Consider the following 20,373-nt stretch of genomic DNA (forward strand, 5'->3'; position numbering starts at 1 on the left):
GTTATGATGTATGGGTTAAAGCAACACTATGTAGTTTCCATGTTAAAAATGACTTACAGCTCCCCCATGTTGTTGAAAGTGCAACAGTGCCTGTTATCAGACACTCTTCTGCAGGCAGGGGGAGGGGCGGGACTGTGTTTCCTACCCTCCACCGCCACTTTCAGAGTGTGCTTGTAGCAGCTAGGAGGCTGCTCAGGTTGCAGCAACAGTACAATTTGTCCAGTTAAAAGTTGTTCTATCACTGAAATAATTTTAGAGACATTATTTAAATGTAAAAAACTACATAGTGTTGCTTTAATGTCAATTTGTAATAACAAAGACATCTCAAACAATGTCATCTTTGCAATAAAAATGACATAATTGAACAAATGACACTTAATGACAGTTGTCATAAACATCCATAAAATCTCCTTCATATTCATGACACGTGTCATGTTATGATTATGAATGTGTCATGTCAGCCTTATGAACACCCCTTCAAGTAAAGTGATGTTTTATGAAAAAGTTTTTATGATGTTTTTATGTGTCGTCAAAATGACCCACAACCTAATCAGTTTATATGTTAAAGGAATAGTCTACTCATTTTCAATATTAAAATATGTTATTACCTTAACTAAGAATTGTTGATACATCCCTCTATCATCTGTGTGCGTGCACGTAAGCGCTGGAGCGCGCTGCGACACTTCAATAGCATTTAGCTTAGCCCCATTCATTCAATGGTACTATTCAGAGATAAGTTAGAAGTGACCAAACACATCAACGTATTTCCTATTTAAGACGAGTAGTTATACGAGCAAGTTTGGTGGTACAAAATAAAACGTATCGCTTTTCTAAGCGGATTTAAAAGAGGAACTATATTTTATGGCGTAATAGCACTTTTGGGAGTACTTCGACTCGGCGCAGTAACACCCTCCCTCTACCATTATGAGAGGGAGAAGGGGAGCGGACTTTTCAGGTGAGTCAAAGTACTCCCAAAAGTGCTATTACGCCATACAATATAGTTCCTCTTTTAAATCCGCTTAGAAAAGCGCTACGTTTTATTTTCAGTTGTGCAATGTGCAAGTGCAACTGTAGCGTGCAACTGCCTGCCAACGTGCAAGTGTGAATTTGAATTTCCTTTTGCGACAGTTATAACACAAATCACATCACACCCAATAATTCAATCGCCTTTGCTTTATTTCCCACTCCAACATTTCAATTATTGCCCACTAAAAGCTGCACAGATATATTTGCTTACCTGAACTCTGTTGTCTGGTCTGAACTAGTTGATGCATGAAAACAGCACCCTGACTGGTTGACTGGCTCAAAGTATTTTGAGTATTTTAAAAATACAAAAATACTCATCTTAAATGTATTTAAATACAAATTACATTTCATTTTTTTCAAAGGCTTTAAAATACAAAATACAAAATACTATTTTGTATTTCAAATACGTATTTTAAATACATGTATTTGAAATACTGCCCATCCCTGCTTATCACAAGCATTTTACGTGTTATGAATAATAAGTGTGTAAAAATTAACACCAGGTTGAATAGTTTTTAAACAAAAACTGTATGTTACATTAAAAATTTACTTTTTTGTTAGCCAATTTTAGCGCGATTTTGAACCATTTTGATTGGTGGCGCGCCAGACGTGCGCGGGTTAAGACCGACAAATACCAGCACTTTGAAGGGGTAAAAGAAACAAAAGGCTAAAAAAAGACACAATCTAAAAATACCAGGTTTCAAAGTTAATTTCAATTCGTTTAAACCAACCTATTTTAGTGTGCATATTTCAAATTTTTGTAATTTTTTATATGTTCCCTATCAACAGAATTTTAGCACAGTTTTGTTTCAAATCAACAGCATTTGCCGCACAACATTTTGCACATTGTGAATAATAACTAACATATAACAAATAACAATAAGCTAATATTTCAAATTTACAACATTTTTGGATGTTCCACATCAGCAGAATTTTATCACACTTCCAATCAACAGTATTTTTTGGCAAGTTCCAACAAAATATATCTATGCATTTTTGCGGTTTGCCGCACAACATTTTGCACATTGTGAATAATAACTAACATATAACAAATAACAATAAGCTAATATTTCAAATTTACAACATTTTTGGATGTTCCACATCAGCAGAATTTTATTCCAATCAACATCATTTGTGGCAAGTTCCAACAAAATATATCTATGCATTCACGGTTTCATCGGACGCACGTGATACACGTCTGGATCCGAACCTTACTTCCGGTTTCGTTTTTTTTATGGTCTAAGTTGCTAAACTGATCTCTGAACAAATGCCTCGTCAAAAATAACAAATGTTTTGGTTTCCTAGGTAATCTATGTTTTGTTGTTTTGCTTGTTATATAAATAAACTACGTTTAAAGTACTTTGTTGTTATTTATTATTAGCGGAGTTTACCGGAAGTTACTGCGGACCGCGACAGCCGCTTGTTTATGTTGTTACTGCTGACACCGTCTATATTAAAGTAACATTTTGAAATGTAATGTTGATGAATTTTACGTCAGCATGATTTGCATTTGTGGCACATTTGAAGGTATTTTCTTTTCAAAAGCGTTTCAAAGATTGCATGAGAGACATAACTGTAGTTTGAGCCCTAGTTTGAAATACTGCAGACACCTATGTAATGCCCACTCTAGGTACGCATCTATAAACAAACCTATTAAAGCAAATGAAAACAAAAGAATTGATCATGAGAGCTTAAATAAGACACATCAGTCCATATTCAATGATGCTGTCATAATAGGAACATTAAACATCTCATCAAAACACCTTTTCTTTTCAAATTAGTCTTCAAAATGCCAATATAATATGAATAAGTCATGCATTTCCCGCGGTTAAGCATTTTTCATCTATTTAATATTTAATGGATCAGACAGCATGCCACTATGCAAGGATGAAAGACAACAACTTTTTGTGAAATATTTTTTGTCTTGTACTATTTTTAAACCAGTCAAAATAAAAACCTCATCTCTTGAAAGCTGCATTGATGACATAATACTGGTGTACAAATCTATTGGCTGTATACATTTGTACATTAGTTGAGTCTGAAAAAGTGCTGAAAATGAATATTATTATTTGTTCAAATGTTAGTGAAGTCCTTAAAATGCTCAAAAACTTTGCCTGGGCAAAGGATGCCACATGGGCATGGAAGGGGGCCCCTGTAGTGCCCATTTTGGGTCCCATAAACGTTTATTTATTAGCTCCATCTAACATGAAATCAGTCATTTTGGATTTTGTAAAAATTGCGTGTGGTAAACCTCTTGTTCGGCCTAAACGTGTATTAATTATTTTGTGCATGATAGGGCCATGACATAACATGGGATACATCGCAAGTTGTCTATATTGTAGATCGACCAGTGCAGATGTCCATAAAAGGTGAATTACAGTGAAAAACATGCTTTAAAGATCTATAGCAAACGTTCGTGATTAAAATCTTTTTATTTAGAGGGGATGTGTGAAAGTTTTCCATGGTGAATACTTTCTTGAAAAAGTGCTGAAAATGAATATTATTATTTGTTCAAATGTTATTGAAGTCCTTAAAATCAAAGGATGCCACATGGGCATAGAAGGGGGGCCCTGTAGTGCCCACTTTGGTCCCATAAATGTTCTTTTTTTTTTAACTCCGTCCAACATGAAGTCAGTAATTTTGTATATTGTGAAAATTGCATGTGGAGAACCTCTTGTTCGGCGAATACTTTCTCGAATCTCAGACTAATATGTAACGACAGCGACAGTAAAGAAAACATTTTGATTTACACAAAAAAAGAAACACTAAACTGTAGAGCCCGACCGATAAAGGATTTTAAAGGCCGATACCGATACAAATGTTTGTTGGTTTTAAAATCCGATATTCCGATATATCGGACGATTTTTTTTTTTTTAAACGCGCAACAAACCATTAACAGATTTCCCCAACATTAGTTATTTGTAGTTATGTATGAGTTTTAAAGCAACACCAAAGAGGTTTTTTTTACCTTAAAATAACGTTTCCAAAAAAGTTTCAGTGGTTCATCCACTCAAAACAGTGTGAATGGCACTTTCACATACACGTTGCAGCCCTCTATCGGCCAAAATCGCACTAAAGAAGTTTCCAACCGTCGGGTAGTGGTCCTGTAGTTCGAGTGAAAACTACAAAAACTTGCTTTACGGCAGACCTACAATCCAATCAGAGCCAGCTATGCTGCAGTATTTACGACAGTGGTAATGAACAATTACGCTTCTAACCTGTAGGGGGAGCAAAGAGCAATAAGTCTTTAGTGTTGCTTTAACTAAAAAATATGATAATGCATTTTAAAAAGAAACTTGTTTCTTTTATTTTCTCGTGACCAACTCACTATGAACTCACTTAACCGTTGTTCTCTCTGCCCGACTCTGGCAAAATCAGCAGGTTGCAGGATGTGTTACGCCTTATACACGAGTGTTTCCAACAGGGAGGTTGTAGAGTGCCCTCTGGTGGACAAACTATACAACGGGAACACTCATGACATGGTTGAAGGCTATTTCGTCCTTTTTTTTTTATTCATTTATCGGCCATTATGAATGCTGATACCGATAGTTTGGAAAATGCCTAATATCGGCCTGCCGATATATCGGTCGGGCTCTACTAAACTGTAAAAAGTGAAAGTTGGATTAACTTACTTCAATTACTAACTTTAAGTGAAAAATTTAAGTTGATAAAGCTTTTTTTTAGGTATTACCAATTGAACTAAAAATTTGAAATGTTTTTCAGCTAAATTTTTCCATTGTTCCACTTTTTTTAACTCTTTCCCCGCCATTAATGAGTTATCTCGTCAATTAAGAAAAAAACATTTGCATAAAAAAGAATTTTTATGTTAATCTGCAATACCGCGATTATTCACTAGGCACACTACCCAATTTATAAAAAACTGAAGCCAAAACATTATTTACTCATTTTTTAACTCTGTGTATGTTTTGATAATCATTCTGAATCTGATCTCTAACAAAAAAATTCACAAAAATGCAATTACTTTAGCTTTTTGGTAAAAAAAATGTTTTTAAAGAAAAAATACCCATATTTAAGAGTTTATAAGCAGAGAAAAACTAAGATTAAACTTTTTCCCGTTTTGTTTGTTTGAAAGCAGAGGGTCTGGAAGGTATTTTGTGAAACTTTTGTGAAAATTACAAAAAATGTTGGGGGGCAACTTTTCAAAATATGGCTGGCAGGGAATGAGTTAAAGTGCATGGCACTATCAAAACATTGGTTTGTTTGTTTGTTTGAGCATCACTAGTCTGAAACAAGTAGATCTAATGGTAGGACAGAGATCTCCAAATGGGGACATAAACTTAAGATGGGCGGCAACTCCAAAAGGCAGTTGGGCAGTAAAACTTTGATGACGACGGGCGTTTCAATCTTACAGAAAACTGCAGAGCTTTCTGCAAAGTTTTCATGGTGGGCCGTTTATTCAGCAAAAGAAAATAAATTTTGCTGAATTGGTTTACAGTTTAAAGTCTGAGGCCTGGGTGAAGATGATAAATAAGAGATTATAGCAAAATCTGCATAAAATTGAGGAGCTTTCAAATAAAATGCAAGTGTGGTTGCTTAAGATATGCAGAAATTGCCCTAAATCATATAAGCCTAAGCAAATAAAAATAAATGGCAATGAAAACAGCATTCATAAAGCACTTTTAACAATACAGCTGGTAAACACCCATAAATAAGAAGGCGAAGCACAGAAAACGTCCGTTTTAGATTTATCAATCACAGTCTGCATATTAAATAAGAGAAAACAGTGATGGATATTAATTGGTTGTTCATTATTTATGGTGGGGCTCCAAATGCTCCCAACAACAGATTTATAACATTGATTCATTCAACAACAACAACAACAGCAGTAAACTATGAGCTGACTGAAGAACTAAAGAGAACTTTCTCTGTATTACTTTCCAGAAGGTTTGCAATGTATGACAAATCACATATGAACTTTTTCAATTTGTCAATTGACCTCTATAGCTTAATTCATTGTTTTGCATTTAGCTGTGCAAGGTAAAACAGAATAAAGAAAAAGCATGATGAATTCAAAAATCTAACAAATTTGTCATTCATGTCCAAAGCATAAATTGTCTAAATATGAGGAACAGTAGCGACGCTTGCTGTAATAAACACCACAATTCAAAGAAACTGACCATCGCTGTATGTGTTGTACAAAATACGATTTAATTAAGAAACAAACACCCATAAATAAGAATACTAAGGTGAAGGGAGCACAGGCGCGATCTGAAATACTCACCTAGAACCAAAACCAGGAAGAATTTACAATGAACATCTTTGAAATGGATTTATTTATTCACTTATTCAATGTGCTGGTTTAAACTAGTAATTAGTAATAGAACTGGTTTGGATTCTGTAATCCTACTGTTTTAAGCCGAAACGGAAATGAAAACCAATATAAACAGCATAATTTCTATCCCATACATACAAGCAGTCAGATTTCTGTCAGATTAATACATTTGTTTACCACCCAGTGTTAGATAACTCAATATTTCGTTTTTCTTTTCCAACTTCAGCCTTTTCGCAATCTTTTTTTATGATACTGAACTGAAACTTCTGGCAATGCAGAGAAATACTGAGAAGAAAAATAGTAATAAACTGTCAGATTTAAGAATTAATGCATTCGTATATCTCACGACACACCTGTCACAAACAAGTCTGAGTCATAAAGAATTATATTTTGCTTAAAAAAAAAGTACGCCTTTTTTACATTTCCACTGTAATTAGTAATTCTTATTATCACAATGAAAAAAACCTGAACTGGATTTTAAGGACTGCATTATTGCATTATGGTAATGAGAAATAAAAAAAAATTCATTATGGTAATGAGAATTTGATTATTTACTTTAATTTAATTCTGAACAAAATGTAATAATGTACCAGTCCCAAAACTAAGCTTGTTTTATATATGCAAAATATAATTTCTATATGACCCGAACAAGTTTTCACCCACACATCCTTTACCAGAAACCAAACATTCATAGAGGTATATGTAGAACCATGAAAATAAGCGGTAAACACGTGAGCACTGGTTTCATCATGTCTTAAGGCAATGAAGCACATAAGAGTATAATTCAACAGAAACAACACCAGACCGCCAACGAAAGAATAAACAGAGTAAATACCGGTTAGTCTGAATCAAAATTCACATTGTGCAAAGTTTGGCTGATTGCTTTCTTAAGCCAATACAAGTCGGATCTGAGCATGACCACAAACACACCCAAAAACCAAACACAGAAAGATCGGCATTATTAATACAGTCCGGGATCAAATCCAGTACTATCCTGCTGTAATGTTAAGAAGCCGCTGTGTGGGCCGTTATGTAGATGTATCAGTCTTCCCGTTGAGAGTTTATCCTTCAGGATATCGAGGAGAATTCCTTCAGCAGATGATCTTGACTCATCGTGCTTAAAGAAACGTTCTTCCTCACGTTCAGACTGATGGAGCGTACCTGGAGAAAGATCATGGGACTTGATCAGTGCAATGTCACAAAACAAACCTTAATATTGCCAGCGTATTTTGTGCGTATTTATGCGGACAACTACATCAGCAGGTCACGGCACACGACCAAAAAGCATAACAAATTGCTGAATAAAGTTGTTAAGGGCTTATTATAGTTGTTCGTACATCCTAGAGAACTTTGGTGCAGTTTTTTGAGCTAAATCATTACCGTTTTTTCCTGACTACAAGAGTATAAGTCGCATTAGTCAAAAATGCGTTTTAAAGAGAAAAAATCATATAAAAGTCGCACTGGACTATACGTCGCATTTATTTAGAAAATGATTTCACAAAATCCAAGACCAAGAACAGACATTTAATCTGGATAGGTTATTTAACTAAACAATGGCAAACAGAAGAGTAAGCTGAATAGGTGTCCGTACATTTATTCCGCTAACACAATAGCGTTAGCAATACTGACATCGCGGACACGCGCGTCGAACTTTTGGGTTTCAATCGGCTTGTTACTTTAAGATGCGTGTCATGCAATATCCACTTTTTGCCGCATGGTTGTAGTATTTTTTTACTAAATAGAGGGTATGCATATGACGTCACCGTCGGTGAGAGGGACTGCGGTTACGCCCACTGAGTGGCAAAAGATAGAGCGGCAGCATTAATTAGAGTACAGCGTGACATCGTCGAAAACACGGTGAAAACGCGTCGAAATGGGAAAAAGCTGTTGTGCGATAGACTGTACTAACAAGAATTCAGCGCTATCGTTTTACAGACTGCCAAAAAAACACAGAAAGGAGAAATAAATAGATCGTTCATGCCAACGTCCACAGACCACAGGTGGGTTGATAAGTTGCTAGGGTCACTATCAAGCAGAGGTTTTACTTTCTACTTAAAAGTATTTTTCAAGTATTTGTATTTTATTCGTGTTTTTCTTTGTAAAACACATTCCAAAGCATATTATCATAATTTTTACTCTATTACATTTCATAAATACACGTGTTTGCTTTACATTTAATATTGAAGTACATTAACGTACATTCACTCAAGTAAAAGTAAACAATTTTAATGTAATTAGGTATTAAATACATTTTAATATGCAATATCAAAGAATACACAGTATGATTCTATGCTTATGTAGTGAAATAATGTTTTTCCCAATACAAACAACCTAATAAAGCACAGATGATAGGAAAATGTAACTAATTAAGTATTGTCCACCTCAAGTCCAACTTAAGTTAATCGAAGCTGATAATAGTCAGTTTACTGGCATTTTCGCAGCAGCCCCTATGAAAACCAGACATTTTGTTGCACGTTTTGCCATTCAACCGGGCGAGCTCTCGCGTGGTCACGTGGAAAAGTGACGTCAATGCATACCCTCTATACTACAATAAATACATGAAGAAGAATCACCAGAAGCGTTTCATATTTGGGGCTTTCAGTCCTGATGTGTTTTTATTTTACAGCAACTGTTTGAAAATTTGTGTCACTTTCAACCGGTCGGTGTGCTTTCGCTAGACTCAGGGCACAACTGAAAGTTAGGGGTGACAAAATATATATATATCTTTTATCTTGGTACTGACGAAATTTCATCGAAACCTATAGAGGAGAAGGTATTTAAATGAATCGCAGAAATTTGGTATTTAGTTTATGGTGGTAGATTGGCGAATGTCACAACATCAGAACTGCAGACAAATATCAGATATAATGAGAAAGTTAAAAACAAAAACATGTAAATAAGCAGCATTTTCGGTCACACACCTTCCATTGACATCCATATATAACTTTTCCCTTTGATTTCTAATATTAAAAATATCATAACTTTCTTAATCCTTAACGGATTTTTCAGGTATCTTTGTAAATGGGAACATCTGCTCTGTCTAGTCACGTGATAAATTTTGAGCTTTGGGTTTTTTGAAAATGTTGTCATCATACCTAATTGCATACAAAACATACCTGGGTGACTGAATAGGCTAAACCCAATCCTAAATGTAACAATCTGTCAATTCCTCCAAAAAACAGCGTGAGACGCACTTCAGAGTATAATTTTTTTTCCAGACAAAAATGTTTTGGATTACTTTATTTGGACAAATAATAGACAGTATCGCTTTGAGGCAGCTCAGCACAAGAATTTTTAATTCATGTAGTATTTTAATTTGAATAAAAATGAGGTCCGTGACCACTTAACTTTGTTGCATCTTCACTCTCCTAACTCAAGTCGTCTAAAATCAGACCTTTAAAATGTATGCATTTAGCAGGCGCTTTTATCCGAATCAACTTATACTTGCATTCAAGATATACATTTTATCAGTATGCATGTTTCCTGGGCCCATGCCCTTTATGCGGCGTTCACATAGGAAGCGGTGTGCGCTGCGCTCGCCGCTGGGTTCAGCGCAGCCAATCGATTTGTGCTCTGCTGGCCAGACCAAAGTAGGCCGGGTTTTCAATAAATTACTACAGTGTTTATATTTGGGTTAAATAGTGGATGAGGAATACAGAGACTGATGTTGCCCGTCTCTATTTCACGTAACTTAAGGCTGCCTACCTTCAACAAACTACTTGACTTAAAACACACCCGACATCCCTACTGAAAAATACAGCAAAGACCAGCATAAGCTGGTAGGTGGTTTTAGCTGGTTTAAGATGGCAGTAGCTGGTCTAGGCTGGTCCTCCCAGCCTGGCAAAGCTGGTGGGGCAGCTGGTCTTACAGCCTGACCAGCTAAATCCAGCTAGACCAGCTGAAAAAGTGACCAAAACACAGCTAGACCAGCTTGCTAAACCAGCAATACCAGCTAAAACCAAGCTGGGAGACCAGCTAAAACCAGCTCACCAGCTTATGCTGGTCTTAGCTGGATTTTTCAGTAGGGATGCCAACTTGAATTGCTACGTATTTCCATGACACGGCTTTCTTTCCAATGTCTCTCTAGGATAGAAAACTTGTATTATAAAGCTCCTGGATTTCCGAAACACACAGTAAGCTTTTTGTCCATTTTGATTAGCTTGTTTGGATGCCCCGTTTCTATTGGCCGCGCAGGTAATCGCCACAGAGCGTAGCGCAAAAGTTAAAACTATTTTGAACTTTGACCACGGCGTGAGCGCAAGCTGCGCTAGCGCTTTGCTCAACACAACAAAAAAAACGCCCTTGCGGGACGCAACCCATTGACATGAATGGGTTTCATAGCGCAGCGCACACCGCATCCTATGTTAAAGCCCCATTACGCTCGTGACGCTGCGCTCTACAAAATGAGGTCAGGAACATAGATATTGAGTTGAACGTCCGCATTTGGCGGCCATCTTACCACAGGGCGCTTGCTCACTCATAGCATTGCGTTTAATGTCGCACGTACATTTAAATGACCATAACTTGCTCAATTCTCTACCGATTTTCAAACGGTTTGGTTTGTTATAAACGTCAGAGATGTACCTATGACTAATGATGGGCGATTTCGAAGCACGCTTCATTAGTCTTCGAAACATTTACGAATCTTTTGTTTCGAATCATTGGTTCGGAGCTTGTTTCAAACTGGCCAAAGTCACGTGATTTTAGCAAACGAGGCTTCATTACGTCACAACTGTTTCGAAAATCCAACGATTCACCACTAGGGGGAGTTGATCACAAATGACCAGTGTAGGTGAACTCGGGTCAGTTTTATTATAAAAGTTCATGAAGCATTCATCCTTCTGACTAAAACACTACCATTTTGTCTACTTTTTGTTTATAGACAGATTTAATGACAAAAAATGTGCATAATTAAAAAGGGAGTTTTAATGATTTGTTTGCCATAAATAAAACTAAAAACACACAATACACTTTTAATTATCTCTTAATTGAATTAAAAAACTTATTTTTCTTAAAAACATATTTTTAGAACAATCTTGCTATTATTTTGTAAAAAGTGTAAAATGTTTGGACAGATCTTGCCGCTTTTACACTATTTTGACCAGCAGGCGTCGCCAGCGTGTGTGATGTTTCGAACGCTTCGAAAAACTGAATCAATTTGCGAAGCAATTGGTTCAATTGATTCGAAGCTTCGAAAAGCTTTGTTTCTCCCATCACTACCTATGACACTGCATACTTAATGAATCATTTTCATGAATCATGTAAAAGCATCCAGAATTATAGCAATGCTAATAACGTTTGTAAGAAACCAAACAGTTTGAAATTCGGTAGAAAATTGAGCAAGTTATGGTCATTTAAAAGTACCTGCACCATTAAACTCAATGCTACGAGTGAGCGAGCTGTCTGAGGTAAGATGGCCGCCAGGCGATGATGTTAGAGACTCCGCCGTAACACATCTAGCTTTCATTAGTATACATATCTATGGTCAGGAACACCTCGTATCTCAGAACCTGTGACCTCACCAGGTCTTTGAAGAACGCCGCCTCTTTGGGCTGTTCAGAGTAACGCTCGAACTGATCCAGACCGTCCTGTAGCTTCAGCGTCAACGTGTCATAGTTTGACCGTACGACCTCCAGTACCTAGAAGAGAAAACAACGACAAATGTGAGATGCAAAAACCACACTGCAAAGATTCCAAATAGTGCTTTGGTTCATTTTTATTAACTACTTTTCTTTAAAAAGTAAATGTAACCATCTTTTGTGGCTCTGCTTTTAGGTTGGATGAGACAACTTTGTCTACGTCTTGACTGAGACATTATTATTTCACTACATCATTATTATTGTTGTTCATACAGAACTTTGGGGGTCGTGAAGCAGCGGGGACCTATGAGAAAAATTCAGAGCGGGAAAGCAGATAGAGGTCTAATGGAGGTCATGAGGTAGCATCTGGCATGGCGAGATGAAAGAGAAGAGGATTCATGAATGTGAGCGATAAGCTGGGGTGACCATCTGTAAAACTGACCTGACTTCTGCTGCGTATCATCATTACCCTACAGATCAAGGGGTAATTACACAACACCTGTGACCACAAACACCAGCGTGTGTCTTACTAATGAACGACTTTTCTAATAAAATGTTATCTGCGAGGCGTTCGGATAAACCGAAATATATGATACTAGTCCGTAACCAGGTCATTTGTAAAGACAGCTTTGCCAAGGTTAATATAGATGTAAAATTTGTGGATCTGAAATAGTCAACGGGTGTGACAAGTGTTGTAAAGATCTACAGTACCTCGATTTGGGGGTGTCATCATAATAAACAACAAAATATGGTTTTAAGTTTATTTGTCTTGTTTCTTGATGGTATTTACCTGATCTTCTGAAAGCTGAGAGATGTGATTCACTGCAGCGTATGACTCAATCTTAGGGTTGAAATGGTTAATAATTGCCCTAAAAAAACAGAAATAAAGACAATCACGCAATGAAACGCATACATTGTTGCATAACGAAAGGTTTGCATTGGAATCTTTTTTGGAAACCGTGCCGTCCCACTTTTCCTGGACAAAAAGCTCTTTTGAATATTCTGCTGTAATCCTTTGCATTATGCATGCTTCAGAAAACCATTCAACTGCTTTTGTGTGTGCGCAAACACATGGTCACAACTTTGAATGCTGGAGATTGCTTAAGCATTACCTCAGACTCCAAAATCAATAATTTATTCACCGTCTTCTTTGCAACCTCCATGCACACACACCAAAATAATAAGCATTGGACAGCAAGTTTTACTATTCCAACATTTCAGTCTCAGACTTGAACTCATTTGGTTTTTTTTAGACAATTTATTTATTTATATATGTAGATATATATTTTAAAACTATCCAACTAGGCCTTTATAAAAATTATTACACGGCACTTTAAAATACTTGATTCTGATTGGCCAGTCACAACATTTCAAGGTAACTACCACTTAAAACGAATGACCCACGGTAAGGCGGATGCTGCAAGTCATTTTGACAGATACGGTTTAATATTACACAGAAATTAAATATAAATATGTATTTTATTAACATATATGACATAATATTTATACATGATTAAACCAAATGGTGTGTTAATGACATTTGAACGTCCTGTCTTTCTTAAAACCGAAAGTAAACAAAAATGAGCAAATATAATATTTCAAATCAATATTTAATCTTTCTCACCTTAGTTATGAGGTAAACAGCCGTGTTATAAACAGGATAATGTACAAGCAGCAGGTTGTTATCGTGAAATAAGTCCCTTCAATGTGATACCGCTGCATGTCGGGGCTAATTTCTGCGTTAACAACCTGCTGCCTATACATTATCTTGTTTATTACATTGTGTTCAGTACCTCAGATGGGCGGAGAGAAGGCGGTCGCGTGTGGCTGTTCGAACACATTCAACCACATGTGCGTTTACAATACAAAAGCAATCCGATCAAAGGGGGTTTCGACTACCCCTGAATGTGGTTGAAAGTGGTCGGAAGTGGACGCGTTCAAAATGTTTTACACCTGGCATTAACATCGTCCACTTGTGATCCGATCGACGAAAACGAATGTTAATGCCAAGTTTAAACAGCCTCAAAAAGTCTTCCTTTCACTGAAATAAATAGTCCCTGACTGACTGTAAACGGTAACAGTTTTACATATGTTTACATTGCTAAGGGTGCTGCGCAGTCATACACTCGTTGGGTGCAGCGCTCATAGATGTCATAGATGTGTTTTATCATAAATAACACACAGCTATTGACCAATCAGAATCAAGGACTGGAACTAACCGTTTTATAAATATCCTGTATATATACACATATACGCAGTTGGTAAGTTTATAATTATACAATTGACCAATCAGAATCAAGGACTGGAACTAACCGTTTTATAAATATACTGTATATATACACATATACACAGTTGGTAAGTTTATACTTATACAGACTAATATTTCTTACCTGACATTGATGAGTGCATGAGTTACTTTACTAGCCGGCTCCTTCCATTGTCCTGTGTTGGTGGAGACTCTCAGCACTGTGATGTCATGAAAATCAGGTTAGCGACAAACAAAAGCAAACATCTATTCAAAGCTGGACTAAAGTGATTCGGTGGTCACGTGACTCACCCATGCAGTAGAGGTTGTCAAACACCTGATGCATGCGAATAATCTCGTAATAGAGTTCGTCGTAACTGCTGGGCGTGGGCAGAAACGTGTCTCCATACGTGATGAACATGTTAAAGAGGTTCACAACCTAGTCGAGTAAGATAAGAGAGGTGACCAAAGGAAAATTTAAATAAGCCCCAAGTGTATTCGCGCGTAACGAGCTGACAAACTGTTGCTGACGTCTAGTGTTATTTTACCTGAAGGGCCAGCTGGAAGATATTGTGTTTTGCCAGAAGGATGGTCTCATTAGACATCAGAAACTTCAGAAGGTTAATGAGAGCTAAAGAAACACAATTAACAGAGCCACATGAAAGCCATTGGGTGAGACTGATATCCTCACACAAAAATCATCGCTCATGTGAACTTACACAACTCTGCATCAATTTGAATTATTATTTTCAACATGACAATTTAGACAAAGTCAAAAACAATATCAATATATGTTGAACTTTCTTCTTTCTTTTATTGTTTGATTGACATTGAGACAGACAGTTTTAAGATCTACTGTAATGCTGGGATCTAATATAATGTAACACATCAGATATTTTTCCTCAAACATTTACTTAAGACATAACAGATTATATCTGTGAATTCTTGCCAAAACAGATATTTTTAAAACTGTAATTCTGTGTAATTTTGACAGCCCTGTATTGGGTTCCTATGTAATCTACGTTTTGTTTATTTTGCTTGTTATATAAATAAACTACTTTAAAAGGACTTTGTTGTTACTTATTCTTCGCAGAGTTTACCGGAAGTTACGTGATGACCACGAAAGCTGCGGGTTTATGTTGTTACTGCTGAAACAGTCTATATGAAGTGTTTCGTTGCAAAACGAGATAACCACCATTTTTTTAATTGTTCAGAAATCGTGTTTTTTGGTTGTGCATTCCAATTGATTTCAATGCAACTGCAGTTGGTTTGTTTTGATTTAAACCTTCATAACTTAAAAATACAGCTAAGTAGCACCATAAAACAAAAGAATAACATGATAACATAATAATAAACATGTTTTGACAAAAATGTAAAAAAATGGATTTATCTCGTTTTGCAACGAAACTCTTCATATATATATATATATATATTAGGGGTGTAACGGTACCTGTATTTGTACCGGACCTTTTCGGTACAGGGCTTTCGGCACGGTGCACATATGCACCGAAGGGCCGAATGCAATCTTTTTTGTGCGGAACATAGATACATTTTCGTCAAACATATAACATAATTCGGCCAGCAGAAAGATTTTTATTTACTTAGTTGTATATTCGTTTGATTATTGATGTAAATGTTTACGGGCCGCTTACGTGTCGCGTCTAAAAGCGCGTCTCAACGCGCTGTTTTGTTCTTTCAAAAGTGCGTGAGAGGTTGCGCGTTTTTCGTTGCTACGCAATCATGAGACGCGTTTTCAATGACAGTGAGAAGGAATGCGTGATCGGATTTTCATCTGCACCTCACGTCAATCATGTCATTGTCACAATGCGATCAGCTGGTCGGGACAGAGAAGAGCTGTAACCCGGGCTTACTCAGCTGCGATAAGGGGGTTATGTTAGTTTAAATCACAGCTTACATTGACGACACAAGCAAAGATTAGGAGAAACATGCAAAAGATAAAAGATGGCTATGTATGCAACTCACTCATCTAAATTTGAGTGTATAATAAGTATATCATCCTGTTGCTTGCTATGCAGTTACACATAGAGCAGTAATATTATTTTTTATACAGAGGTGGTACATAACCAATTCAATACTGCGAGTTAAACAATCCAAAATAAATTAAAACAGAAACTTTTTTTGGTGGCAAAAATGTAGGCTAATAGTTCATAAATGTATTCAAGAATTGAATTTGTTAGTTTAGTGCAAGGTTTTAGTAGAAAACGTTTAAGGTTAAGAAAAGAGTTACCTACTGTTATAAAATAATGTAAAAAAAAGTATGTTAATTAGCGGAAAACGTTGCAATAGTATTTTATTAATAATTTTTTATTTTATATATATTTTATTTATTATATTTGAATAAAAAGTGTTTCAAAAGTGTAAAGAATTTGTAAAAAAAGTTTATAGTAATAAACAACCTGCAGTTTAATGTTTGCATTTTTCCCTTACTGTACCGAAAATGAACCGAACGTGGCTTTAAAACCGAGATATGCACCGAACCGTGATTTTGCGTACCGTTACACCCCTTATTAAAACACGTTTTTACCGAAATTTTATATATATGTATATATGTAACAAACTTTCACATAGCATCCTTAGGTTATAAAAACATAAAAAATTCAAATCCATAATTTGATTTTCAAAGATTTTTCTTCAAAATGCTATAAATCTATTGAATCAATATATAAATGTGCATTCATCTTTGCCATGTTATATTCATTTAGGCCCTGTCCCAATATTCACACTAAACCCTAAGGTCTTCCTCGAAGTGGACACTTGTTGAAAGTGCACTTAGCAGAGTAAATGCGCAAGGGCCTGAAGCTGCGAAGAGCAGAATTGGGACAGTTTTGCACACGTCACTATCTACGTCACTTCTGTTGTGATCTGGGGCTGGATTCACAAATGCAATTCTCCAACATTTCTTAAGAATTTCTCAAATATTAAGAACATCTTAAATGTTTGTTTTAAGAATAAAATGACAAGCTTTGAAACAAATTATTCAACCCTGCTCATGAGGTTATCAGTCCATTAATCTTTTAACCACCTTGTAATGACTATAGAAGATGTTATTTGCTGTTGCAACAGAAACCAGCTAGTGTATGAAGAAAGTGCAGTGAGTAAAAATATCATTCCCTAATCTCCCAATCGGTCCATCATGCGGGTGCTTAACTCTACGTGCCCGGTTCTGTCTCCCGCACACATGCGTCCGCATGACAGAGATGGACGCGGAGGGTGAAGTGTGTTCTATTGTAATATTTTCACTAATACTATGTGTTTCGTGATATTACTGAAGTAAGCCATTAAACTCTATTATTTTAGGAGTATGAATTCCTCATTAAACTTATCTTTGTAAAGTAAACATTTTAAATGTTTTCCTTCTGAGTTTTCCCGGCGTCCGACCATAGCAACCGTTTTGCTCCCTCGTTGGTTAGCTGTTCGAAACGTCACGACACTGCAAGGAGTCTGGGTAATAGCCTATAGCAAAGTGCGGTCTAATGCGCACTTGCTAAAGGGGTGCATTAAGGGCGCTCATGATCACCCCTGGAGAACACCATTAGAGAATCGGACACCCTACGGTCTTGTACCCCTTAGCGAGAATGCGCATTGAGGGGCACAAGGGCGTAAGTGCGGATAATGGGACCCCTGACTATTGTTATACACAGATTAGTTGACTATTGGTATACACAAATTAAATATTAATGGCATTAGTCAAAACACGTTTGTAGTTTGTCACATTGTTGCGGTTATACTTGGGACATCGTCACTGAACTTTTTTCACATCGTTCAGCTGTAAAATGTTTTGGTATTGTATTTTGCATAAAATTAAGAAATTACTATTAGATACTGACCTGATACAATACTGATTTTGGCGGTAACTCATTTTTTTTTTAATGCCATTTATTACGTTTTGAAATATATATACACTCACCTAAAGAATTATTAGGAACACCTGTTCAGTTTCTCATTAATGCAATTATCTAGTCAACATATGACATGGCAGTTGCTTCAATGCATTTAGCGGTGTGGTCCTGGTCAAAACAATGTCCTGAACTCCAAACTGAATGTCAGAATGGGAAAGAAAGGTGATTTAAGCAATTTTGAGCGTGGCATGGTTGTTGGTGCCAGACGGGCCGGTCTGAGTATTTCACAATCTGCTCAGTTACTGGGATTTTCATGCAACAACCATTTCTAGGGTTTACAAAGAATGGTGTAAAAAGGGAAAAACATCCAGTATGCGGCAGTCATGTGGACGAAAATGCCTTGTTGATGCTAGAGGTGAGAGGAGAATGGGACGACTTATTCAAGCTGAAAGAAGAGCAACTTTGACTGAAATAACCACTCGTTACAACCGAGGTATGCAGCAAAGCATTTGTGAAGCCACAACACGCACAACCTTGAGGCGGATGGGCTACAACAGCAGAAGACCACACCAGGTAGCACCAGGAAAAAGAGGCTACAATTTGAACGAGCTCACCAAAATTGGACAATTGAAGACTGGAAAAATGTTGCCTGGTCTGATGAGTCTCGATTTCTGTTGAGACATTCAGATGGTAGAGACAGAATTTGGCGTAAACAGAATGAGAACATGGATCCATCATGCCTTGTTACCACTGTGCAGGTGGTGGTGTAATGGTGTTGGGGATGTTTTCTTGGCACACTTTAGGCCTCTTAGTGCCAATTGGGCATCATTTAAATGCCACGGCCTACCTGAGTATTGTTTCTGACCATGTCCATCCCTTTATGACCACCATGTTCCCATTCTCTGATGGCTACTTCCAGCAGGATAATGCAACATGTCACAAAGCTTGAATAATTTCAAATTGGTTTCTTGAACATGACAATAAGTTCACTGTACTAAAATGGCCCCCACAGTCACCAGATTTCAACCCGATAAAGCATCTTTGGGATGTGATGGAACGGGAGCTTCATGTTTGGATGCGCATCCCACAAATCTCCATCAAGTGCAAGATGCTATCCTATCAATATGGGCCAACATTTCTAAAGAATGCTTTCAGCACCTTGTTGAACCAATGCCACGTAGATTTAAGACAGTTCTGAAGGCGAAAGGGGGTCAATCACAGTATTAGTATGGTGTTCCTAATAATCTGTTAGGTGAGAGTATATATATAAAAAATATTTTTATTCTATGCTTTTACATTTTTTATTTTACGATTTTATTAAACTTTATCTTTACAGTTGTCATAATCATCCTTGATGTGAACGGGCCTTAAGTCTTTTTAAGCTCATCTTCATCCACTAGTGATAAATTGAAGCAAGTAACTGAAACATGGTCAGTATTAAGATTTGATGGTCATGTTAAATGTTCAGTCTATTTTGTGTTTGTTAAACATAACAGAAACAATAAAACAGATTTGAAAATAACAAAATAGAAATGAATGCAAAAGCACATTAGTCACTGTCTTACATGACCAGAGCTCGTTCCAGGTGTAATGTAGTCTAATTCTGCACTTCTTCTGATAGCAGATCAGTTTGTGAATAATCTGAACACAGCGCCTACAAATAAATTAACACATATTTATTCTCATAGTATCCTTAGTAGTAGAAGCATTACAATGTATTCAAACTGAAAACTTACATATAAAGATCCATTGGAAAATCCTTCATCATGTGAGTAATGATGAACTCGACCATCAGATCTGTCAATTAGACAATCACACAAACTTTATTTCATGATTCATCTTACATTCAATACTGAATTACTTGTTTTGTACTCACCCAGCACTGCACACACTAAAGGTCGAGAGGGAATGTTTTTATCCGCTACTTTCTTTCGGTGTCTCATTGGCTAAAAAACATGTGAATAAAAATTGCTGTTCAACAGATTAGACGTAACGTGGAGGAAGTTGCTTTGTATTCATTGTCTACACTTAAATTTTAGGAGATCCAAGCGGAGCCTCTTACCATTCTGTGCAAGCTGACTCTGAAGTTCATGTTGTCATCGTGGAGAAAGGCATCGGCATACTGGTCCTGTTTAACATAGAGCGAGTGGAAACCATCAAAGTAGGGAACACACACACACACAAAAAAACCCCGACCAAATTGCATCCAAAACTGCATTACCTCAGCTATGCAGGTCAGAATGATGAGGCACAGTCGAGCACTGTTGAGTCTATGTTCATCTGAAAACATAAGAAAACTATGTTAAGATTTATGTACAAGTGCACACTACAATTGTGTACAAGTATGCTGTCTAGGTGGGTGGTATTCAA

The 20,373-nt window shown here is 36.7% G+C and overlaps 1 protein-coding gene across 2 annotated transcripts in view; it reads right to left on the reverse strand.

The window, feature by feature from the left end:
- Window positions 1-5,776: 5,776 nt before the first annotated feature.
- Window positions 5,777-20,373, reverse strand: part of armh3 (armadillo like helical domain containing 3) — a 43,854-nt gene continuing 29,257 nt past the window's right edge. For both annotated transcript variants that reach the window (XM_055217497.2, XM_055217496.2), the window contains exons 16-26: window positions 20,225-20,283; window positions 20,066-20,131; window positions 19,880-19,949; window positions 19,740-19,800; window positions 19,569-19,657; window positions 14,692-14,774; window positions 14,456-14,582; window positions 14,289-14,364; window positions 12,689-12,767; window positions 11,842-11,958; window positions 5,777-7,480 (exon numbers count right to left, since the gene is read on the reverse strand). In XM_055217497.2, the coding sequence (XP_055073472.1) occupies window positions 7,388-7,480; window positions 11,842-11,958; window positions 12,689-12,767; window positions 14,289-14,364; window positions 14,456-14,582; window positions 14,692-14,774; window positions 19,569-19,657; window positions 19,740-19,800; window positions 19,880-19,949; window positions 20,066-20,131; window positions 20,225-20,283 (920 nt within the window). In that variant the 3' untranslated portion in view covers window positions 5,777-7,387. The remainder of the gene's footprint in view (window positions 7,481-11,841; window positions 11,959-12,688; window positions 12,768-14,288; window positions 14,365-14,455; window positions 14,583-14,691; window positions 14,775-19,568; window positions 19,658-19,739; window positions 19,801-19,879; window positions 19,950-20,065; window positions 20,132-20,224; window positions 20,284-20,373) is intronic.

The sequence above is a fragment of the Misgurnus anguillicaudatus genome, chromosome 23 (assembly GCF_027580225.2).
Source record: "Misgurnus anguillicaudatus chromosome 23, ASM2758022v2, whole genome shotgun sequence".
In the NCBI taxonomy this organism is placed as follows: domain Eukaryota; kingdom Metazoa; phylum Chordata; class Actinopteri; order Cypriniformes; family Cobitidae; genus Misgurnus; species Misgurnus anguillicaudatus.